This window comes from Polypterus senegalus, chromosome 2 (assembly GCF_016835505.1).
Source record: "Polypterus senegalus isolate Bchr_013 chromosome 2, ASM1683550v1, whole genome shotgun sequence".
NCBI lineage: Eukaryota > Metazoa > Chordata > Cladistia > Polypteriformes > Polypteridae > Polypterus > Polypterus senegalus.
The window spans coordinates 321,267,891-321,293,560 of NC_053155.1; the positions used below are offsets into that span (position 1 = coordinate 321,267,891).

Genomic DNA, 25,670 nt, shown 5'->3' on the forward strand with positions numbered 1-25,670 from the left:
TTGTGCACCTGTCCAAAGCCTGTGGTCACTCGTCTGACCAATTCGATGTGTTTAATTTCATTTTCTCATTGACTTTGACTGTTACCGGTGGTGCTTCAGCGTCCGGCTTAACGCAAACTAAAGCACAACAATAACGAAGGTGACTTTCTCGCCCACCGGCCGTCCCAGCGCCTACCCCTCCATGGAAGCCCCGTCTTTGCCGGCCGAGAGAAGAGCAGCAGCAGCGAATCCTGTTTAAGAGGAGAGACCCCGCCCATCGCGCCTAGAGTGACGCGGAGCACGCCCCCACTACTCAGGCACCGCCCACATCGCGTAGCGTGGGCCGTATTTTAATTTTTTTTTTTTGTGTTCTCTTTTCCATCATTACGTTTGCTTTCGTCACATCATGGCGACGCAAATTCAGGATACAGCAGCCGGGGTCGATTTAAACCCCGAAAACACTCAGGTAAAGCACGGAATGCCGACGGCTGCGGCGAATCGCGGGTTTCTAAGCGTAGTGAGGCTGACGAGCGGGACGGAGCCCCTTTAGTCCCAAAGCTGAACCCCCTCGAATAGCCGAAAGGGGCAAATGTTTTCAACCAGGAAATGTGCGCGTTTGTGCCTGCGTACGCGAAAGAGAGAGCGAGTCAAAGAGTCCGAGAGGCGGGCGGCCGGCCGGGGTTATTCGAAGTGCGCAGCAGGTTGCTGCTCTTGAACGCTTCAGCTTGGAGAAAGTGTGGCGAAGCAGGCAGACAAGTGTAAACAAGGGAACGTGAGGCTGCGTCCAGCGGGTGAGCGGCCGGCGCCGACGGAGGGACGACTCGTTCGCTTTTCTTTATTCGCCTTGTCGTTCGAGGAGCTCAAGAGGACAAGCAAGCGAGCGAGAGCGCGCGCAGCAAACAAGCGGCCACACGCCGGTCGCTGCGACGAGGCCCGGGCGTCGTGTAACGTGAGCCACGGAGACAAGCGAGCGAGCGGGAGTCGTACGAAGCTGGGCATCCAGAAAAGCGGTGAGGACCGGGAGAGACCCACAGCGAGCTGCGCAGCTTGAACGTTCCCGGCCATCTGCGCTGCACGTGATCGCCGCCGCCGCTTCTGTTTTGTGTGTTTTATTGTGCGCTGACGTGCAGGAGCCGCGGCGTGTTCGCTTTTTATTTATCTGTCTGTTACTTTTCACGTCGCAGACCTTCAACCCGCCGAGCAGAGGCTGTCTGCGACCGCGCGGTCGTCTCGCACCGTCGAGGTTGACGAACCGTCTGTGCGCCCGCTGCCATGTGCTGAGCGGCGAAACACGTGCTGAAAGTTGACGCTTCCTTAAAGGCTCCGGGGCCTCCGACAGCCTGCCAGGAGGATGGGTAGGTGGGTGGCGAGCTGGTAAAGCAAAAACGAGACGGGGGCTGATCGTGCCCTGCTAGGAGCGAGCGACCGCTAAGTCCTGGGACGGAACAGGTGCGGTGACAGAAGGTTGACATCAGTGTCGCGCCGTGAGAGAGGAGCGTGGCGTGTCACAGGTGCGGTTTACAGTAAAGTGCTGAGTGGTGACAGCACTCACGAGGGTTCAGCAACGAAGATGGACCTGTCACTTGGCAGCGGGCATTAAAGACGCAGCGTCCTGCCTTTACGGTGTGCAGGGGTCTCGAGTTTTCTTTCTGTATGCCGAGATTGAGTGAAAAGTGGACAGAAGGCTTTAATCTCCTAGCAGTCATCCATACGGCGGTCAGTCTTTAGGGCTTTTCTGTGGCGGGTTCACTTTATTTGTGCTTTGATTGCCAACAGTCCAGTAGACGAGCCATTAAGACCCCCCGTGTATGCTGGGCCGGTCACATCCCTTCAAGACAAGCCCACCGAATCGACAAGCTGATTACGAAGGCAGGGCTGCAGTAGCGGAGGGGAGAATGAAGTCTGCTGACCGTCATCTGTGACACCGAGGACTCTGAGGCTTCGGACGGCACTGGGAGCGATACACACGGCACAGCTCTCTTGCTGTACTGTAGCTAATGATAGGCAGGAGTTTTCTTCTTTTTTTTTGTTGATTCGTGCTTGGTGGTGGTCCGATGCTACTGTTTGTTATATTAATTCTTAAATTCTATTAAAAGCTCAGTTTTCCCTCTTTTTGTCTGCTGTCTGCATAGACGGCCAGTAAGCCTTGCATTTACGTTCTCTTTTGCCAGGTGTAGTTACCTGCGACTTCAAAACACAGCAACGTTGGTCCAGAGCCTGCTTCTGCCACACAGTGTGGCATTGACCAATTCAGTTCAACTGCCTTTGCTCCATTTGTAAAGATTATATAATTGTAAGGATTTAGTAAAGTGTCTTTATTTGGATGGGGTTCATAATAGAACATACACTCTCTAAAGTGAACATTGCTGCTTGTCTTTGTTCGTTTTGACATTTGCATTTTTGTCTTTTTGTTTGGGTAGCCTGATGGCGCAGTGATTAGTGTTACTGGTGCTTCACAATTCCAGGAAGCTTTGCTCAGGTGTCGGTCACTGACATGACGAGTGGCTTTGTCACAGTAAAGTGACACTCAGTTTGGGAGTTTCCAGCTCTACTGCTGTTTCCAGGATAGTCTAAAGCACCCCATGAATCGGCCACTTTGGCTCATAAATGAGTGGCAGGATAGGACGTTGTCTTTGATTGTGACTTGCGTGTAAATATTTAGTTTGGCCGAGCTGTGGGTGTGGAGAGACTGCCTCAGTAATGTTGTGGGCAGCGTATCTAGTGCTGGCTAGCGGTGACCCGATTGGGCTAATCATGGGATGAACTCTGACCCCTTGAGATGCCACAACGGCTCGGATTCAAAGTGAGGTTGTAATCACCCGGGTGTGCTGACTCGACTTTCCTTCGACGGCTCTGGACCTTTAGGTTGGCCATGTGATAGTCGTAGGTCTCGCCCTGGTGCTGTGGAGTAGCCAAGCCTGTGGCTCTGTCAGGTTTTACGTGGATGACACAAGTTGACAAATGGGCAGGGGCGAGATGCTGCTGAATTGTGAGCTACATGTGTGCCAGGCGTAGGTACCTGATTCATGAAGAACTGGCTTAAAAAGAAACTTTTTTTTTTTTTAAGTGGTCACTCTTTCCTCGTAATTTTAAAGTCCGAGTCAGAACGTTCACATAAATATTGGCTCTGCATCTCCCAGAAGTCAGCAGAAAGGTAAAGTAATTAAAATGTTGACATTTTTGTTCATTTACAGTTGTATCTTATTTCATGATTTCCACAAGGAAGAAATGAAGTTGAAGCAGTTTGTACCCCACAGCACACCTCCCCGTGTCCGAGGCTTTGCTTTCCTTCTCTGTCTCAAAAATGTGAATGTTGATGAGCAGCCTCTCAAAACTGGCATCGTTTAAGTGTGCCTGGTGACGGAATGTTGCTGTTTTCTGGGCTCCCTTTAATATAACGCACTGTTTCAGAAATGTGTGAATTTCTAAAGACGCCGATTGTTGCATAAGGTGCGACTCCTGGTTTGTGCCAGTTTGATACGGGTTGCTGCAGAATAAGGCACCAGTGCACTTCTGTCTCTGCAGCGCATTACAGATTGGCACGGGGACGATTCTCTCGGAGTTTCAAGGCTATAAATTGAGAGTTAATGGAATAAATGCAGTTAATGACACATTGTTTGCTTTTCTCTGTCCACCAGCTACCAAACAGCGTGATGGAAATGTCAGGAGTGTGTGGATTAGAAGTAGCCGCACGGGGTCTGCTGGTGAGCAGTACAACCTCCGAGGCTGTCGGTCCATCCTGCATGACAGAAGGAGGAGATGCTCTTGAGCAGAAATCGGCTGGAAGTTCAGAAGAGTCCAGAGGGGAGACGCCAGGCAGGGAAGACTCGAGAATTGATCCTCCTGATGGACAACAAGATCCCGATTCGGACAAAGGCAAAGAGAAGAAAGGATTAGGTATGGTTGAAAATGTGCCAAGGCTTTGTCTGTCACAGAGTGAACCTGTTTAACATTTTATGTTTTGGTAAGCATGTCGTGGGCACCAACGGTATAATGCCATATATTCATGAAATATGCAGAATGATGTGCCAAGATCAAAATGGTGACTCTCGGTAGAAATAAGCAGATGTTCATTCCATAGATGGTTGCATTTTAAACCGTATGTCTCATTTGATACAAGCATTTATACTCCACCAGTCAAAAAGTTTTAGAACACTTCTATATTTTCAGTTATTGTGGAAGTGCATGCAGTTTAATGTCTTTAATGTTTCATGAAATCAAAGCATAGAACAAATAAATATTGGCAAATGAAAAAAATTAGTCAAGGAATCATTAGGTGTACGAAATGTTGTTGTTCCAATTTTTCATTAATCAAATTAGCCTGCACCTTTTACTGGTCTAACAGCCAAACTGTGGTAACCCTTTTGATTCAGAATGCCAGTCACCAGTTCTACCTCCAGACTTTCACACTTGTTGGTGTCACACTGAGGACCCGTCACCAACTCGACGGCGTACAAACACCCTGCGTGATGATCTGAAAATTTAAAATTTGGATTTGTCAGTCCATACAGTGGTGTGAAAAACTATTTGCCCCCTTCCTGATTTCTTCTTCTTTTGCATGTTTTGTCACACACAATGTTTCTGATCATCAAACACATTTAACCATTAGTCAAATATAACACAAGTAAACACAAAATGCAGTTTTTAAATGATGGTTTTTATTATTTAGGAGAAAAAAATCCAAACCTACATGGCCCTGTGTGAAAAAGTAATTGCCCCCTTGTTAAAAAATCACCTAACTGTGGTGTATCACACCTGAGTTCAATTTCCTGATTACTGCCACACCTGTTTCAATCAAGAAATCACTTCAATAGGAGCTGCCTGACACAGAGAAGTAGACCAAAAGCACCTCAAAAGCTAGACATCATGCCAAGATCCAAAGAAATTCAGGAACAAATGAGAACAGAAGTCATTGAGATCTATCAGTCTGGTAAAGGTTATAAAGCCATTTCTAAAGCTTTGGGACTCCAGCGAACCACAGTGAGAGCCATTATCCACAAATGGCAAAAACATGGAACAGTGGTGAACCTTCCCAGGAGTGGCGGCCACCAAAATGACCCCAAGAGCGCAGAGACGACTCATCCGAGAGGTCACAAAAGACCCCAGGACAACGTCTAAAGAACTGCAGGCCTCACTTGCCTCAATGAAGGTCAGTGTTCACGACTCCACCATAAGAAAGAGACTGGGCAAAAACGGCCTGCATGGCAGATTTCCAAGACACAAACCACTGTTAAGCAAAAAGAACATTGGGGCTCATCTCAATTTTGCTAAGAAAACATCTCAATGATTGCCAAGACTTTTGGGAAAATACCTTGTGGACTGATGAGACAAAAGTTGAACTTTTTGGAAGGCAAATGTCCCATTACATCTGGAGTAAAAGGAAAACAGCATTTCAGAAAAAGAACATCATACCAACAGTAAAATATGGTGGTGGTAGTGTGATGGTCTGGGGTTGTTTTGCTGCTTCAGGACCTGGAAGGCTTGCTGTGATAGATGGAACCATGAATTCTACTGTCTACCAAAAATCCTGAAGGAGAATGTCCGCCATCTGTTCGTCAACTCAAGCTGAAGCGATCTTGGGTGCTGCAACAGGACAATGACCCAAAACACACCAGCAAATCCACCTCTGAATGGCTGAAGAAAAACAAAATGAAGACTTTGGAGTGGCCTAGTCAAAGTCCTGACCTGAATCCAATTGAGATGCTATGGCATGACCTTAAAAAGGCGGTTCGTGCTAGAAAACCCTCAAATAAAGCTGAATTACAACAATTCTGCAAAGATGAGTGGGCCTAAATTCCTCCAGAGACTCATTGCAAGTTATCGCAAACGCTTGATTGCAGTTATTGCTGCTAAGGGTGGCCCAACCAGTTATTAGGTTCAGGGGGCAATTACTTTTTCACACAGGGCCATGTAGGTTTGGATTTTTTTTTCTACCTAAATAATAAAAACCATCATTTTAAAAACTGCATTTTGTGTTTACTTGTGTTATATTTGACTAATGGTTAAATGTGTTTGATGATCAGAAACATTTTGTGTGACAAACATGCAAAAGAATAAGAAATCAGGAAGGGGGCAAATAGTTTTTCACACCGCTGAAAGTCTTTGTCCAGTCTGCAGTGGTCCCCAGCTGGTATTTGAAGGCCGCGGTTTGTCCTTTTAAGGAATGGCTTTCTTCCTGCCACTCGCCCTGTCACACCTGCAGCCCAAAGTCTCCTCTTCACAGGACAAAGTGACGCTTGCCTTTTTTTTTTTTTTTGACCTGCACTGTTAAGCTGTGCTTGAAGTTGTTGTGCTGTGAGCCGCCTGCAGTCACACAAGCCGGTGACCCTCAGGAACTTTGTTTTCTCACTGAGTGGTGACTTTGTATCTGCCAGATCTCTTCCTATCAGAGTCTCTTCCAATTTCCGATTGTTTTTGGATTGTGCAGAACTCCATTGGACTCACTGACACTTTGATTTTTCTTTTGCAATTTTTTAAAATGAAAGGTCTACACTTCTAAGGGTAGTAATGCTTTGTGTCGTTTCATTTGCTAATTGCTGTTCTCTTGTCATTACAGACAGAGGGTTTTGAAGTAATTGACAGAAGTTGGGACACCTGTGTAAATTGTGTGCTTCCAATTGCGAGGCTTCGTTTACTTTAATTGCTGATGAGTATCTGTAGGTTGTAACCAATTAGTTGTTCCCTGAAGAAGGCTTGTTTGTAATATTCGGAATTTTCCTTTTTTCAGTTTTTGCTAACCAAAGCTTTAAATTTAAACCTCTGGTAGATTATTGTGTAGTTTTTCACCATTTTAGGTCGTTCATTGCATTTTCACTGATTAAATGTGAAGAAATACTGGAAACACTGAGGTGATGTCAAATGTGTAACTTTGGATAGTGTAGTTCAGCCGGTGTTTCATGTCAAACACACTAGGCGCTTATCAGCTTCAGATGGCAGCCCCCTGCTCTACCCTGTGCAAGTGATTCCTTTATTTCTCTGGAGGTGTTCGTGTGGTTTAGTTTGATTCATTCAAGTTATTTATTAGTGTATTGACTTTATGGCTGTACACAAGAGTCACGTTTTGCTTTTTTTATTTTGTCAAATATGAAGTATAGGGAAAGTATTGTAATTTGACCACGAGATTTTGATGAATCTCGACATCTTCAACCTCCCGGAGTCCAAAAAATACCACGAGATAACTTGAGTACACTTTCACTTACGGTAGGTCCACCAAATTTTGCATACAAGCAGTAGGTACAAAAAGTAGATTTCTGGTAACTTTTGGGCTATTTCTGTTGACCGGGAGTGGTACTTTACCTTTATATTCCTGCAGCTGCATAGTCTGATTTCAAAGTTTGATTCAACTTTACTTTTATAATCATTTGTTCAATATATTATTCATTTGATTTGTTGTTGATGGTACTTTAATGTACGTAATATAAAAATTCTAATCCTTGTCTTGCAGTTTACTGCTCAACTATCCATCCCCATATCTGAGTACAAGAGGAAGTTGCAGGGAGGCCACTCGTGATTATTCAGTTTCTTTCCTTCATCTAAAACAGTCTGTTATGATGCCCTAAGATAGCGAGCCCCTGATAAAGTGCTTTCATGTGTCACGTGACCTTGTGCCAGGTGGAGCGGTGCAGACTTCCCTGCATGCCTTATTCATGCAAGTGCTGCTGCTGTATGTAGGGGTCTCGCATAAGCAGTGGTATAGAGCAGGGCTGAGAAGCTCAAGCCGTCATGGCACTGTACCCCTTTTTTCTATTACAGGTTTTTTTTTTTTCTTGACATGAGTCATTTTTCTGTTTTAAAATGACGTTTAGAATACATTTTTACTTAATTTACAATTCTGTTATGATAAAGAGTCAAAAACTGGAGAGTGGATATCTTTGAGAAGATGCTGATAATCCAGTATATTGTTTGAAATATTATTTAAGCAATTACTGTAATCTCTGGGTCGTCTTATTCTGTCAGTTTAAATAAAATAATTTTCTCAAACGTCACATTCTGTCTTCACACAAATGCATGCTCAAGATTGCTTGACTAATCGCTGTTATCACTAGAATTGATTTCTGTATATTTTCCTAGATGAATTTTGGTCTTTTAAGATGCTGTCGCTGCACAGTTTTCTAAAACTTTGGACCCTCCTTTAACTCAAATGCACACAGAAGCTTATCTTATTTTTCTCTATTTCTCAATGCACAAAAAAAAAATTCAAACAGTGGAGTGCATTTATTAACGCTTAGAGTCTCAACCCAGTATGCTTTACATTCTGAAATTGTGTGAGAAAAATTAAGTGAATTTTAAAATGTTTTTTTATGGTGAAATTTGCTGCTGTTCCCTTAAAAGCTTCTATGCACACACGAGTCAATGTTGGGCATGGCAATCAAAAATCAATGGGCATTTGCTCACATTTAGCAACATGTTTATGTCACAGTTGGAATTGGACCTTCTCGTAGCCTCAAATTTCAAAGTCTCTCTTCTTGAATTTGGTATCAAATATATATTGACAGACAAACCCACATATACACGTCATGGGACAAGGTTCAGTCTCACCTCGCGCTTACACTACCAGCCAAGAGTTTTCGAGCACCTCAGTTTTTCTTCATATGTCTTCATATTTAATCAGTTGAAATGCAGTGATTTATATAAAATGGTGAAAAGGCAATCCATAAACTACCAGAGGTTGAAATAAAAAGTTTAGGTTGGCAAAAACCGAATAAAAGGAAATCTCAGCATATTACAAATGAGCCGCCTTCAGGGAAACAACTAATAGGTTACAACCTACAGATGGTCTGCACCAATTACAAGAAATGAAGCAAACCATCTGCACAGGTGTCCCAACTTCTGTTGATTGCATAAAAACCGTGTCTGTCTTAAAGAAGAGTCCAAACAGACTGTCGCTGCACTCTCTGAAGTACTACTTGGACAATTTTCTGATGATCTTGGCAAAAAAATGGCAATTAACAAATAAATTGAGACAAAGCATTCCTCCCTTTCTACTGTGAAGAGGAGACTTTGTGCTGTAGGTTTGACAGGGCGAGTGGCAGGAAGAAAGCCATTTATTAAAGGACACAATAGGGCCTTGAAATGCCAGCTTTGGACCAGTGCAGACTGCAAGAAAGTCTTATGGACCGATTAATCCAAATCTGCGTGATGAACTGAAGAATTCAGGGTGTTCGTAAGCCATTGAGTTGGTGACAGGTTGGGTCATCAGTGTGTGGAGGACGAAGTGTGATGGTCTGGGCTTCTGTTGCTGGAGGCAGAGTTGGCGACTTGCACAGAGTGACTGGCATTCTGAATCAAAAATGAAACCACAGTTTGACTGTTAGATTAGCAAAAGGCACAGATTACTTTGATTCAAACTTTGCAATAAAATTTAGTACAATTAATGATTCCCTGATTTTATTTTTTTTTTATTTGCTTTGCCAATGTTCATTTGTTTTTATTCTTTGATTTTGTGAAACTTTAACACATTAGACTGCATGCATTTCCATAAAAATGGAAAATACTGAGATGTTCTAAAACTTTTGACTGGTAGTGTGCATACAATACTTAAAGCACCACGCCTGGCAAAAAATAGTCCGCCGTGAGCCAACATCTGGAGCTGTTAGGGTGGACATGGCCTGCACGCATACTAGTCAGATGTGGCTCTGCCCTTTGTAATGCCCACTGCTATCCAGCTAGGTACTTCCCTACAATGAGTTTTGCCCACCATGTGCTGTTCAGTTCCTTTGGTACATTGTACTAATTTCAGATCATAATAAATATATATATATATATATCATTTTTTTACCCCATTTCAACTGTGAAGGAGAGTTAAGTGTAGTAGTCTAGTTGAGAAGTTGTGCTGACTAAGGTGTAGTGGATTGAAAGCTTTGAGATGCTGCAGTCGGACTAAAAGCTGCTCTTCCAAATGTCTCGACTGTGTTTTCTGTGCATTTGGCACATAAATAAATGGCTTGGCGCTTTGTTGGCTGTTGTACGTAATTGAGAGGTAGGAGTCCATGTTGACTGACCGTATGCTTATAGTGGGTGGAGAGGTTTGATAAAATTCCTATCTGTATGTATAGTATGACATTTTAGTAACTGTGTGTTAATCTGCTGTAATGCATTACTCCTATAACACACATACACATGCAGGGAGGCCTTGACTAATAGCAGCTGTGTAGATACACACAAGAGAATAAAGCCAAACGTTCTTTTCAAGTGATTTTTTTTTTTTATTCATTTTCAGCCAGTGACGACGACGACTTTTTTTTTTTTTTTAGTTCTGAATGAAGCAGACTGGTTTTAACATGGATTAACAGATGGCAGCCTTCACTAAAGCCGATTTGTCCAGCTAGGGTTGTAACACTTGGTTTTGAAACACTAAATACAATCCGTTTTCTAAAGATCTATGTAGGAGCTCATTTCGACACTGAGAGGGGAGACGGCTTTGTCTGCAGTGTTGGCTCCTTGTCGACGGCTTCTTGAAGCCTTCTTTCTCTACTTTAACCAACCGGCACTGGAGATGACTCTGTAAGGGGGTTGTTGAATTACTGTGGCGGGCGGTTATATGTATGGCGGACACAAAGCCGTTTCAACTACCCAGCAAAACTTCATTTTCACTTTTAAATTCCGTGAGCAGTAAAGTAGTGTCTGGCTGTTAACATTTGGCATTGCGAAAATCCCTCCAATTTTTTATTTTATCAATTCATCATTTAATACCCCATTACTAACCTCTGTTGTCAAAGTGATACGATTGGATATTTGACTTCCAATAACCTTGACCGATTCAACAGTCACCAGTACAACACATTTATAAATGTTAATACACAATGAAGGCGCTAAACAATGACTAATCTGTTGTCATTAGGAAGCTCAATTCTTCTGCTAAACAAAATACAATTAGTAAAAATAAAATGACGACAAGTAATGCATTTGACCCCACAACTGATATACAAGCTTAGAGTAATTCACACACAATAAAACGACGAGTGCTCCTTTAAGTCCCGCTTGTGGTGTTTCAGTACAGAGGGGTGATGTGAAATGTGTACAAGTCTCCCTTTTGATGCGAGTTTGTGGTTGGTGTAGTTCAGGGGTCAGCAACCCAGTTGTTTATTTGGAAACCAGTCTTTGCCAGTAAATGACACCACATCTTTAATTTCATGGCTTCTTAGTGTTTTAACTCTGCCATTTCAGCTCATTCTTGTATCTGTGAAATTTTTTTTTTTCCTTTCCAGGGATGTCATCTAAATGCGTGTTTTCCAGCCTCGGTCCTGGTGGACCCGCAGTGGCTGCAGGTTTTTGTGCAACCAGCTTCTGTTTTTAATTGGACTCCTGGGTTAATCAAGTGAACTTTTATTTTCCAATTTTTGTATTTTGGGAACGATATAGAAATTAGCTGCGGTGGGCTGGCGCCCTGCCTGGGGTTTGTTTCCTGCCTTGTGCCCTGTGTTGGCTGGGATTGGCTCCAGCAGACCCCCGTGACCCTATTCGGATTCAGCAGGTTAGAAAATGGATGGATGGATGTTCTAATTGTTTAATCCATTGTTTTCTAATCTGTGGGTCTGACGCTAAAGTAGTTGCAGCCTTTGATTATTCTGTGGTGTTTGCCCAGGTGTCTGCTCTGCTCATTTTTATTTGTCATTAATAAGAAACAATGAAGGGAGCAAAGTGCACAGAAAAAGGGGGCGAAATAGAATGAAATCAGCGGGAGAGTTAAATCTGATTTCTAAATGTCTCGTAATGCTGATGTGCTGAATTAATGTAGAATAAGAGAAAACTAATCCCAGCTAATTTAAATGAGATCAACGTCATCAGGTATTGTCATTGATTAGGAATCTGCTTGGGGGGGAAAAAAAACCTGCAGCCCCAGGGGGTCCCAGGGCCGAGTTTGGGCAGCACTGCTTGAAAAGATTTGAAGTTTTCACATTAGGTTCACATTTTTCTCTTCAGTTTCCTAATAATATTTTGTATTAAACCTGGTAGTTCACGATGAATACACACACAGTGAGCCCGCGGTACATTGCAGATTTATTAATACTATCATTATTACTAGGGGGCTCGCCCACCCCCCGGGTTTGGTTTACCAGATAAACAATTTAAAGAGATTGTTATTTTCATGGGAATTGTTACATATGCAGGATTTTGATTTTTACTTTAAAACTTTTTGCTATTTCCTGCCCCCGGCGTGGTTAAATCTTTCTTGCAGGACGTGTAACGCAGCTCACGTTGTGAAGACGGGGGTCTGATTGCACGCTAAGGAGAAGTGGACTTGGTGCTGCTGGCCAGCTGTGTGTTGTGCTTGTCGCGCCAATCATTTAAAAGCCTGCACAGCCGCTGTCCTCCTGTCTCGTCGTGCGTGACGTTAACATGCTTTATAATAAAGAGATGTTACTCCTATCCTTAGCCTGACATCCACATATCATCATATGTGTTAACAAAGTGTGTTTCAATAAGTTTACATGTGTTTTAAAGTGTATGGGATGGGTATTTTAAGGCTTAAACTAGAAAAGAAAAGAGTTTATTGATATGGTCTTTCTATATCGCAGATTTTCACCTATGGCTGATGGGTCAGGAAGGTAACTTCCGCGATAGGCAGGGGATCACTGTAGGTGTCAATGGAAATGAGTTCCAATTGAAGTCAGTAGTTTCCATATACTTTGGTTGAATTGTTTAAAACTTCCTTTATAGCCCTCCACAGATTTTATACTAGTAAAACTATAAATTTGGCATATCGTTTAAGACATCTACTTTGTGCAGGAGAAAAGTAATTTTTTCCAACAATGTTCACAGATCTCAGAGTTTTTCACTTTTTATTGACCATCACAATTCCATACAGTCACACGTTTCCATATACTTTGTCTTTTAAACAGCTTGGAAGATTCCAGAAAATGATATCAAGCCTTTAGGCGATTTAAACGGTTAGCTTCTGATAGCCAATTGGCCTCACTGGAGTCACCAAGTAGATGGATATTAAGGCCTACCATCAAACTCGCTGCCTCTTTGCTGGACATGATGAAAAATCAAAAGAGATCTGCCAAGACCTCAGGGAAAAAAAAAAAAAAACCAAACTTGTGGACCTCCACAAACCTCGGTCATCCTTAAAAACAATTTACAAACGCCTGAAGGCTCTCCGTTCACCTGTACAAACAATAATACGCAAGTCTTACCTCTCAGGAAGGAGACGCATTGTGCCACTTCGAGAGGAACGGACTTTGGCAGTAAACGCTGTATGAGGAACTTGGCCTTGTGGGTACGCGTTTTACTGGGGGAGGCCATGTTGCAGGTGCTGGACTTGCCCGGATGGCCTCCTCTTATGCAGTCTCATGTTTCATCTGTAGAGGTTTTACTTCTTGAACTGAGCCGTACCATTTGCAAACACTAGAGCTACCCTAACCCTAACCCTACCTCTTCATAGCTTTTCCTATTCTGATGCTCACTCGGGTTTTTTCCTCACACTCAGTACTGCCAGGAAACGGATGCGGAGTCAACAGACAAAAGAGTGTTGGACATTTTGTGGATTTTATTTAATGTTATGAAGTAATTGTGGAAAATTAAAGTACAGGTAGAGCTTCACTAACCTGCCTGCCTCTAATCCTGCTCCTTTGCTAATCCCAGGCTGCTGCACTCCCTCATTTTGGGTGCTGTTTTGGTTGTTTTCTGGGTGCTCCTGTAGACGCAGGCAAGTACCACTTTCTTGTTTCCTACATTTACAGGTTTGCACCACTTAACAACCACATACAGTTCTGAACAAGCAGTTTTAAAGCGATTTCCGTCATTTAAGCAGACCCACAGAATTCGGGCAAATCTCCTTCTTCACTAGCAAATTGGTCCCTTTTTTTTTTTTTAAACTAACTTTTCAGCTGGCTTTATTTAGATAGAACTTTATTCGTCCCTGAGGGGAAATTGTGGCTTTTTTACAGAAGCACAATAATTCAAATAAATACATATATAAATAGATGCACACACACACAAAGAAGAAAACTGAAAAGAAAGAAAAGTTCTGCCATGGCTGCCACACGCAGGGTTGTAGGGTCCAGCGGCTGGGGGGCATCTGTTGGTGAAGAGAGATTCACTGATCTTAACTTTGCTGATGATGCTGTGATCTTCACTGGAGGCTCTGATTGGGGCTCTCGAGAGACTGAGTGAGGAGTCTGAGGGTCTGGGCTTGCGAGGGTCCTGATAAAAACCAAGAGCCAGGCCTTCAATGACCTCTTGGGCACAGCAGTGTGTCTGTCTGCGGAGAGAGTGTCAACCTCGTCATCGAGTGGTTTACATACTTCTTCAGTAGTGACATTCATGTGACTCTTCATATGAAGTCAATAGATGGATTGGCAGAGCATGGAGGGGTCATGTGGTCACTTTAAAGGGGTGTGTGGCGCTCCTGATATTTCTGCAGAAGGACGAAGGTCCAGGTCTTTAGAGTTATGGTGCTTTCTGTCTTGCTATATGATTGTGGCACATGGACGCTGTCCAGTGAGCTGAGACGAAGACTGGATTTCTTGAGTGCTGTGTGTCTTTGGAGAATCCTTGGGGGCCGCTGGTTTGACTTTGTGTTGCTCATGGAGTCCTGAAAGAGGCACATGACCTGCATTGTGAGGGAGCATCAGTTACTGCACTATGGCCATGTGGCGCGATTCCCAGAGGGTGTTCCGGCTTACAGGACCCTCATTGCTGGGGACCTGAGCGGCTGGACCAGGCCAAGGGGATCCCCACATAACACTCGGTTGTGGCAGATAGAGGGTGAGACTGGACCACATATCTGCCTAGGGGCTTTGCCAACCAGGATCCCGAGCTGTTTTTGTCATGTCGTGAGTGTGGCAATGCACTGTACTGATGCATGCTCCTTGACTTAACCTGTCAAAGTCTCCGTGAGGCATTATGCAGGCTTATTGCTGTTGGTATGAAGGACCCCCAGTCGGGTTTCTTGACACATTTCTACTGAATAATTTGTTGGCTGAAAGTCCTTGGTGTTGGTGTATCAGTGGTTGTCCTGTATAGCATTGTTCATAGTGGCGCAGAGTTTTGTTTCCGTCCTCTCCACTGCTACTACCTATGGGGATCCAGAGTAGATCCCATATCTGAGCTTGCTCATTTTAATTAGCTTCTTGTTCTGGTGGTCCTCTTTTGAAGTGATGTTACCAGCCAAGCACATCACAGTGGCCATCAACAATGATGGATGGATTAAAAGGCAGAACTCTACGTGACCATCTTCATCAAGTCCTTCCATGAGAACCTTAAATCCAAAGAGGACTATTTGACTTATGTGAGGTAGAATGCCCAGAGGGGACTGGTCAGGTGGTCTCATGGTCTGGAATCCCTACAGATTTTATTTTTTCTCCAGCCGTCTGGAGTTTTTTCTGTCCCCCCTGGCCATTGAACGTTACGCTTATTCTATGTTAATTAATGTTGACTTATTTTGTTTTCTTACTGTGTCTTTTATTTTTCTATTCTTTATTATGTAAAGCACTTTGAGCTACTGTGTGTATGAAAATGTAGTTGTAGAAGATGTCACTTCCCACATTAAAGAAGCACAGTCTCCTAAGGAAAAAGAGTCTGCTCTGCCCTTTGTATTTTACTTCCTCTGTGTTCTCAGACCAGTCCAACCTGTCATTGTCATACTTGTGGACCACCTCAACATCCACTCCATGAGTAGTGACCGGACATCTTGGTGTGGCAAACGTCAATCGCCAGTTCCTTTGTTTTGCCGATGTTAAGATACAGATCATTTTATTGGCACCAGGAAACAAAGTTCTTCATCTGATCTCATTCCCCAGTCATCCTCTTTATCAATTTTGGTGAGAAGAGTCTCCTACTTGAACCTTTTTGAGTTATTTGTATGGAAGGCTATTTGTTTTTAATAAAATCAAAAAAGTAGTACAGAACACCCCGTTACAGGACATGGCTATTTGATGGTTGGCGTTACTCCCATAATCCTAATCTTACCTGTGCCTTTTTATTGCAGGTATTCAACTTGTACTGATTTACCTGATATTTTGAGGGTGGTTAGCTATTGCTCACCTCTTCCCTTTATGCCGTATATTACCTGTGCCTGTACAGTACATTACTTTATTAAAACTTCACTTGCCTTTTCTGTTTCCTTTATTATCCAGCTTGTGCTGAATTTCATGATCTTGTCGAGGGCTGATGAGCTGTTCAGCTGCTGTTCTTTGGTGATCTTTCTGTCCTTCTGCCTTTTCGCTAATTGGCACTCCTCAGGCCCCACTGCTGTTGGATTAGTGGAGGTGTACCTGTGGTGAAAATTGCGATACTGATGATTTTTTCTTTTTCTTTTAAATTGAGCCAGTTGGGCGACACGGTGGCGCAGTGGGTGGCACTGCTGCCGCGCAGTAAGGAGACCTGTGGGCACGCTTCCCAGGTCCTCCCTACGTGGAGTTTGCATGTTCTCCCCGTGTCTGCGTGGGTCCGAAGACATGCAGGTTAGGTGCATTGGTGGTTCTAAATGTATGTGTGTGTGTGTGTGTGTGTGTGCGCCCTGCAGTGGGCTGGCGCCCTGCCCGGGGTTTGTTTGTTGGCTGGGATTGGCTCCAGCAGACCCCCGTGACCCTGTAGTTGGGATATAGCGGGTTGGATGATGGATGGATGAATTGATTGAGCCAGTTGTGATACTGTGTGTGAACAGAGCGTATACTTGGGGCCAGTCCTTTAATCCATCATGCCTCATTTTTCCTACAGGAAGTTCCACAAAAGCGCTAACAGATGTAGATTGTTTTTTTTTAACTGTTAAATATGGCTTTGATTGTTCTTGTCATATTTCAGTAACATTTGGCTCATCCTAGAAATTGGAAACCGTTGATGCGTCAGTGTTGTTTGTGACCTACTCCTGTAACTGTCCTTTAGAAATGTCATTATGTAGAATCCTTCAGTAAACTTCTGATAACTTTGTGGGGACGCAGCAAACTGCTGCCTACGACGCCGTGCCCAAGGAGGTGTATCTAGCGACATGCCCTTGTCGTTGACGTCTGTAGTTCAGTTCTCCAGCTTGCCTGCCTTCACATTTGGAGGCCCAGCGCAGTACTTGGGCAGCGTTACTCGATTTTTTTCTTCCATGAATTCTATCTGCCCAGAGTTCATTTAACAGTTGTGCAGGTGGTGCCAGTGTGTTTGTGCTGCCCTCTCTTAAACATTTAGGTGGCTTGGCTCTGTTAATCTGCTGTTAAGACTGAGAGCTTAGGCCTTCAGAAAGACAGCCCTGCTGCTTATCCTCAACAGTTAAAGCTGAGGCTGAAGAGCATCGTGTAACAAAGTAGCTGTAGTTGAGCATTTCAGTCCCATTTGAAGAACATCCTTAAACTAAGAACGATATTCCAAAATGTGAGCTACGTCATGTGGCAATATATTAAACACTTCTTAAACATGTACTCCGTTTGCTTTCTTTTTATACAGCGTGATCAGACGTGGCATGGTGCTGCCACAGCACAGTTCCAGCATACTGAGGTTCAAGACTCGCTCACATATGACTGTGTGGGTGGGTGTTCTCGTGGGCACTGATTTGTCACCCCAATCTCCCCAGTTTCTTGTCATTAATTGGCAGTTCCAGATTGGGTGTCTGTACCAGCAGGACCCACGGTGGGCCCTGCTGGGTTAGACTGTGACCAGCCACCAACCCTGAATTGGATTAAGTTTTGTGTATTTCAGCACCTTTAGAAAGGCCAGTGCCTTGAACTATTAAAATAAAATAAAATACGCACGCTAACATATGTACTTGCAGATATGCGTGTATTCTTTTCGTTCGACTGCCTTGCATTTCTATTAAAGTTTAATCCGAATGAAAGAGCTGTTAAAATGCAAAGCAGATTCCTGATTTTTGAGATCTATAAAGTTTAACTGACTTGCCCCAGATGATGTTTACTGAACCACACTTGCCTCCAGCTGAGTTTTCTATCGTTTAACACAAAGACACTAACACTGTCATTTTTCATCTTTGTGAAATACAAACAGCGGTGATCAAATATGTGACTTGGTGGTGTCGCTAATCGGGTTTATCAGGCTTGTGTGGCAGACCAGGAGACTCCATATAATGTTGAATTATTGGAAATTTGTAGCAGTTGGGTAGCCTTGCAGTGTAGGAGTATGACGATAAGAAAACGAATTATGTGAGAGAGGTGCTGTGTAAGAAACATGCCAGCAGTGTTGGGTGTGATGCCTGTGAACACCGCAGGTGACTGAAATCAGAAAAGAGGAGTTGGAGAAGTGAACAGGTGGCAGTAAGTGAACGGTACAAGGGTAGAAATACAATATACAGACAAGTGTGAGATGTGACTGACTGGCATGGCGGGAATGTCATTTAAAGGAGAACGTTCGGCCCAGCTGAGGAGCCAGTTGGCGTACCGTGCAGCACACGTTTATCTCCAGCTGCTGACAAATCCACCGCATCCAATCTTCTAGGGCGGTGCGACGAAACAATGGGCCGCTTTGGCACATTTATGTTTGGTAGAGAACTCGCTCAGGAGCCGGTGGGAGGCTGGTGGTCTTTGGTCATAGACCCCCCTACCTGAGTAGTTTCCTCCAGTATCTCCTAGGCTGGAATTTTTATTCTCCTCTCCTCACTGGCCAGCTGACCACAGAACTGGACTGATTTTTATAACCATTAAAGACTTAATATATATATTCATAGCATTCTTAGTCCGAGTCCTGACAGTGACGCAGCGTAAAGAGGCTTAGCCTCTGACGTCCGAGGTTCGATCCCCGCGAGGGGTGCAGTGGAGTGTGTACGCCTGATGAGCCCAAATTAGGGCGAAACACGTGTCATGTACTCGTTGCATTATTTGACAGTCAACTATGGAACGTACATATATAAAATACTTTTTAAAAAGCACACTTCTATTAAGTTAAAAAGTGTACTAACAAGTAAAAAAATAAGTCTGTCATACGTCACTCGTAAAATCAACATTCAAAAAGCACTTCTTAAAACAAAAGCACCCACACTTATTTTACGAGTGATGTGTGAGAGACTTATTTTTAAACTTGTTAGTACACTTAATATAAGCGTAATTTTTAAAAAGTATTTCTTTATTTTATTTATATATATATATATATATATGTGTGTGTGTGTGTTATATATATTTATTTATTTATTTTCAACTTTTAAGTCTTGGGTTTGTTTTAGTTCTGTCCATTACAAGCGCCATCTATTGGTAAAATCTTGAACTATTTTTGATATGAAAATTTCATTTCTTTATTAACATGGATTAATTGATCAATAATTGAAACTGATTATTGATTCACGTATTGTCATCAGAAGTGAGTAAGTGTGCCAAGTTTCAAGTCATTTGCACAACAGGAAGTGAGTTAAATATCGATTTACAGGATTTGTACCAGAGAGCAGTCAGGTGAAGTTAAAAGAAGTGTGGGAAATAAAGAGAGTTGAGTTAGTAGTGATGTTAGTACTGCTTAGTGCCATTCCCTTCCTTTTACTGCTTTATCGGTATTGTGCAAGTTCCTGTTTAATTTATATTTATTTTTTAAAACATTTTCAAATGTAATCATTAATGTGATGTAAAGCTCTTTAAGAATTTAATATGGTAACGTGTGATATAAATAAATGTTAATGATAAGGACACAGCAGCAATCATTTCATACAGGAGTAGTCTGTCTGTGCAGCCCCTCAGTACCAGTGAAGATACTGGAGCTCCTGTGTCACTAATAAAACATTCTGATAAGACCACTGGCCACTGTCTGTGGAACTGGAGACTCCACGGTGGTCTGCCCGGTGTGTGTGTGTGTGTGAATATCGATCGCCATGAGTGTGCCCAGCAGACGGTGCATTGTCCCATGCTGCCTGGATTGATGTCCTCTCCTTGTCAATCAATCAATCAATCAACATTTATTTATATAGCACATATTCATACAAAAAAATGTAGCTCAAAGTGCTTTACAAAATGAAGAATAGAAAAATAGAAGGCACAATAAAAAATAAACATAAGTCAACATTAATTAACATAGAATAAGAGTAAGGTCCGATGGCCAGGGTGGACAGAAAAAACAAAAAAAACTCCAAAAGCTGGAGAAAAAAAATAAAATCTGTGGGGATTTCAGACCACGAGACCACCCAGTCCCCTCTGGGCAATCTACCTAACATAAGTCAAACAGTCCTCTTTGTATGTAGGGTTTTCATGAAAGGACCTGATGATGATGGTCACGTAGACTTCTGGCTTTCAGTCCATCAATGTTGGAGCATCAGGATGCTTTGAGTAGGTGGTGGTGGCGCAGGAAAAAGAAACAGGAGAGAGTAGGGGTCAGTATGGATTTTGGAGCCACTGTGAATAATTATTATAAAGAATTGAACATACAGAGTATCAGAATTAAGTTAAAGTGAACTTGTAACTCTGTAGTTCAGTCAAGTGTTGGAGGCCATGCGCTAAACATACAAGACCGCTTTTGCGATGCTTTGTTTGATCTCCTGCGTTATTCTTTTATTTCATTTTCTTCTCTCAAGAGGCCCCTGTAATTCCACTGTATGGCAGTTTGCAGTTCTTATATTGCCATGCCAGCAGTAGTTGGTAAAACGAAACCTTCACTAAGAAGCTCATGGGCTCCAAGCATGTAGATAACCGCTGCCCGCAGATGAAGAGCGTGTACCGGGACTTCAGCTAAGTGCCACACTCCAGTGTCCAAGAGCAGCCATTTAGTAATCGCTAACATCGTATTGAGCCTCCTGAGCTGACACTTCGCTCTGCTGGCTTTTCATGCACAACATGACTTGGCTGAGGTTTTTATTATTTTGCTCCTTTATGTCTTTGGTTGTGGAAACAGATAATGGAAATTGAGTTTAGTTATTGGTAAAATAATCAAATGCAGTTTTTGAAGAGCGGCATACCTGCTACCTTGAATTGGCAGCTGTAAGTGAAATATGTTAAGTACTCTTGGTATTGGTTAATTAACTTCATTCTTTTAGCTAAAGTCACATTTTTAAATGTCTTTTGTAAACTGGACATTTGTTTATTGAGCCGGCATTAGTAAATGTGTTCCTGATGTACAGAATCCTGTCGGATGGTGATTTGGAGATGTAACGAGGTTTGTGATATTTTACATGTCGATGTTTATACCCTCATGGAGTTTAAAGCCAGGAGCAGTACAGTGGGTTTGTGTGCCTACGTACAGAAATGGTGACCTAACCTCACATACTGCTGATTTTATATTTATAAAGATCTTTAACAGCCTGCCTTTCACGTGGAGTTCACATTTTGTGTTTTCATGTTCTTTCCTCGATTATTGAAGTGGCATTCAGTGATGCCTGAGAGCCTGCGCTTTTGTCTTATTTATGATTATACGATGCAAATATTGCTGTCATATGTAAAGTAATAGCTTGGGTAAACCAGGTTAACATAAAGAAGCTAAACCTTTTGTACAAATCCTCCTCTTCCTCATCATGCGTATTTTCACTCTGCTTCTCCTGATGAGGGTTGTGGTAAGCACTGCAGCATGCTGAATTGGGCCCAGGCCACAATAGCTTTAGCAGCTCATTTCAGCAACTCCTGAAGATCTCCCAGAAACTCCCAGTGCCAGATGTGAGCCGCTGTCCCTCCAGCTTGTCCTGGGAGTGTCACTCAGTCCTCCCCTAATGGGCTGTCCCAAGTGTGTATTCATTGACTGGCTGAGGTGTCTCCTTTCAATCCAGAGAACCAGTGGTTCAACTCGGAATTCCTCCTGTTTTGCCGAACTCCTCGCCCTGTCAGTGATTACGCCCCACAGTTCTGCTCTGTTAAGTCATTTCAGCTGCTTGTACTTGTGTTCTCATTCCTTTGGCGCATACTTAGACTATAGGTGATGATGAGAAGGTCAACTCTCAGGGAAAGTGACAGTTCAAGGACCTAAATCCCACTTTACCACTGTGGTGTGCTACTCCTTCCCAATCTGCTCTTCACTCACTTGTACCCAAGATCCTCAGATGCTTGAACTCCTCCACTTGGAGCAGCTGCTCACCCCCTACCAGCAGAGAACATGGCACTAGGGATGGGCGGTATCCAAATTTTGATACCGTCAAACCTCCTCCCTATTTTACCTCGGTATACGGTATTACCGTGAATAATAAAAAAATTGTGACGTAAGGCTCAGACAGCATCACCAAACTGTTGGCTTGTGCCTAAACCGTTCAGAAACTGAATATCAAACACTAATACTGAAACAATAACAAAATAACATGCAGAACAATATTAACAACTTTTATTAGCAACAAATAGCAGTTTATAAAAAAAGTGCAAATACAACAGTCAAACAGAATTAAATTAACATAAACATCCAGAACAGTTTTCCCGCGGAGACGCGCACACAAATCAATTAAATTAAATCACACCGCCTGAACAACTTTTAATAACAAATATGAGCAGCTTATAAAAAAGTGCAACTAGACCCACAACAGTCAACCAGAGTTGAATTAACATAAACATCATCCATATTATAAAAAGTATTGCCAAGCAATAGTCCTAAACAAAAACGTCTTCTTTCCAATATCGTTTTAACGTAAACCAAATAAAAATACCTGAATCAATGAAATAAAAATAAACACAGTGCGAAAAGGAACGAATGGCAAGTGGCATCAATCTATTCAAGATTTCTCGCTAGAAAAACCAGCATGTTTACTTTGTCCGGCTTTAACAGGGCACGTTGTGGACCGACAACTTTACCTGCGGTGCTGAAAACCCGCTCCGATGGTGTGCTTGTGGCACAGACGCACAGGTACTTTCGTGCCACTCGCGACATTTGGGGAAAACGCCCGGCAGCATTTTTCCACCAGATAAGTGGGTCCTCGTCTCCTTGAGTAACTGGCTCCAAACAGTAGGCTGTTATTTCAGCTCCGACTCGGTCCTCTACGGTGCCGACGGGACCTGCCATTGCATCAGATTTTTTTTCAGCATACTCCCCAAAGTCATCTTTTTTCGTGAGGGTGCAGGTTGCTCCTCTCCCTCTTTCACTCTGATGGCCACTGGACCTGCTGCCTCTAAGCTCACGATCTCAGCCTGTAATTCAGCCTTGGTCTCAGCCAATGCGTTGTCATCCGTCTCATATCCTCCACGTAACGAGGGTCGAGGAAAGTGCATTTTCGCAATATTTTGCGCACTGAATTGGATTCATACTTGGCCTCCAGCTTTGTTAGAATTCCAGTTTTGATTGACTTTGTTAGCTGGGGGTCATTTTCTGACGCGGCCAACACATTGTCCCTGCAGAGCTGTAGTATGGGGAGGATACAGGAACTGGTCACATAATTTTCTCCTGACAAAATATCAGTGAAGTCACCGACTGGTTTCAGTGCTTCGTGAACAGCTTTCAAGACGTCCATGTCCTGCCAGGTCAGGGACAGGCTGCTCCTTCTGTCATCAGACAGGACGTGTCTGATCGCTTGGGCCTGCTCGAGGATTCGCTCCACCATTGCCAGTTTGGAGCCCCAGCGAGTTGCGCAGTCCTGCCGACGGATGGATGGATGAATTAATTAATGAATGATGAATAAATGATTAAATAAAGTATCTATCTATCTATCTAAATGAATGAATAGGCCTAAATAAACAAATGAATGAATAAATAGGCATAAACAAATGAAATTAGTTTTATTTAGGCCAATTCATTCGTTAATAAACGAATGAATGAATAAATAGGCCTAAATAAACGAATGAATGCATAAATAAATATGTCCATTAACGTATATTATTCCACTTGGTGAAATTTGCATGCACATTTATTTCAGGCTAAATAAGTCCCTTATGCGCATCAAGCCTGCATTTACTTGATAAAAAAATACAGGAAAAAAATTACAATTTAAAAAATGGTTTTCCATTTTAATATAGCCTACTTTTCAATATAATTTATGTGATGCAAAGCATATATATATATATATATGTATGTGTATATATATATATATATATATATATGTATGTGTATATATATATGTGTGTGTGTATATAATATATATGTGTGTGTGTGTGTGTATATATATACACACATATATATATATATATATATATATATATACATATATATATATATATATATATATATATATGTGTGTGTATATATATATATATATATATATATATATATATATATATATATGTATATATATATATATATATATATATATATATATGTATATATATATATATATATATATATATATATATATATATATATATATATATATATATATATATATATATATATATATATACACTTTGTGTTCATGCACGGTGGGTGTTACGGTTAATAAGCAAGTAGCACAAAAGTCTCCCCGCAGTTTACCATTTAGATTCAAGTTTGGGGACTTGGTTAAATCCTATTGGGCTACATGCGTCACCTGGCCATAGGAAACCCACCAGCAAACGCCACTGCTAGGCCGTTTTACAGGAATGGGTCCTGGCATTTCTACTGAGACTATCAGTAGGGTCGTTAATGGATGGTGCTTTGTCTGACCCCTTGTCTGTGTCGGCTTCCAATGGGTAATCCTATCACAAATGCATTTCTCCAGACATCCTAGTCGTGGGGATGATTCAGCTGTACAAGGCTCACCAACACAATAAACCAATATACCTAACAACGCAGTAACTCGTATGACAATAACAAAAAGGTTACACGCTGACTTAAAGCCATTCAATTGTGCGTGTGTAGAATTCTTTTTATAAGGAAAATCTATTTATCTGTATGATGTCTAAAGCCAGCAGATCAATAATAATTGAACTTTACTGTGTATAGATCAGAATCGTCTAATTACAGAAGAGTCAGTTTACTATGACAATAGTGCAGTTTGCCAACGTGTTGTAGTCCAGGCACATTAAACACCCAGGGAACTGAAGCTCTGAACAGCGTGAACACAATTAAAGAGTCCAAAAGAAAATGCATTCTTCCAACCTCAAACCCAGTGAATCCAAGTCCGAGTTCCTGGGAGCTGGAGCCCTATGCCAAGTAGTGGTCGATGCCCGCTGGGAAGTGGGTGACAGGCCATTGACATCCACCTTGACACAGAATTAATGTAGTATTCTCACTTAACCAATCATGTACAGCAGTGGCAATGCTGGAGGAAAACCACATGCAGACACGGGGAGATCTTCCACCAGGTGAGGTGTTGAAACACAGGATATTGAATCTGTCAGGCAGCAGTGCTAACTACTGTGCCACTGTACCATCCACAAAAGCAAATAATCATTTACAGAATTATTTGCAAAGTAACACTGTTTAAACATATTACAGTTATCAAAAGCCATATGCACCATTGACATCGCAAGATCTACTAAATTACCTGTTATTTGTTGTATATTCATAATTGTGTGTATAGGTTTTTCTCAGAGCATAGAAATAAATTAAATGTGAAAACAACTGCTTGTTTTTCAGAAGTTATTTTCATGTTACAAACCAGAGCATGATTCAAGCAGACTTTTTTATATTTCTGTTTTTATGTTTAATCAATGCTTGTCATACTTGTTGGTGAGATTCTAGCTATTACAGCAGTGTCCTACTTCCTTGAATTTTGTAAATGTGACTTTGTTGAACAAATGGGTAAGTAAGTGCACAAAGAAAAGATGGTGGAGCGTTTGACCTTAACAGACTGTGTTGTTTTCTAGGAAAAGAGGTCCTGTTACTAATGCAGGCCCTAAATACACTGGCAACCCCAGAAGAGAAGCTGGCAGCTCTGTGTAAGAAATACGCTGATCTTGTAAGTACCATCATGTATTCAGCTTTAGCTCCTGTTTTTAAACTTTTAAATAAAAATAGGA

General features: G+C 42.3%; 1 protein-coding gene across 3 annotated transcripts in view; it reads left to right on the forward strand.

Moving 5' to 3' along the window:
- The first annotated feature begins 348 nt into the window (after window positions 1-348).
- The window catches only part of txlng (taxilin gamma), a 51,783-nt gene continuing 26,461 nt past the window's right edge, over window positions 349-25,670 (forward strand). Inside the window, exons 1-3 of one of the 3 annotated variants that reach the window (XM_039745985.1) lie at window positions 349-445; window positions 3,618-3,876; window positions 25,518-25,609. In XM_039745985.1, coding sequence (XP_039601919.1) covers window positions 386-445; window positions 3,618-3,876; window positions 25,518-25,609 — 411 coding nt within the window. In that variant the 5' untranslated portion in view covers window positions 349-385. Of the gene's footprint in view, window positions 446-787; window positions 990-2,267; window positions 3,134-3,617; window positions 3,877-25,517; window positions 25,610-25,670 lie in introns of those variants that run through there. The other 2 variants (XM_039745987.1, XM_039745986.1) reach the window with 2 other exon arrangements.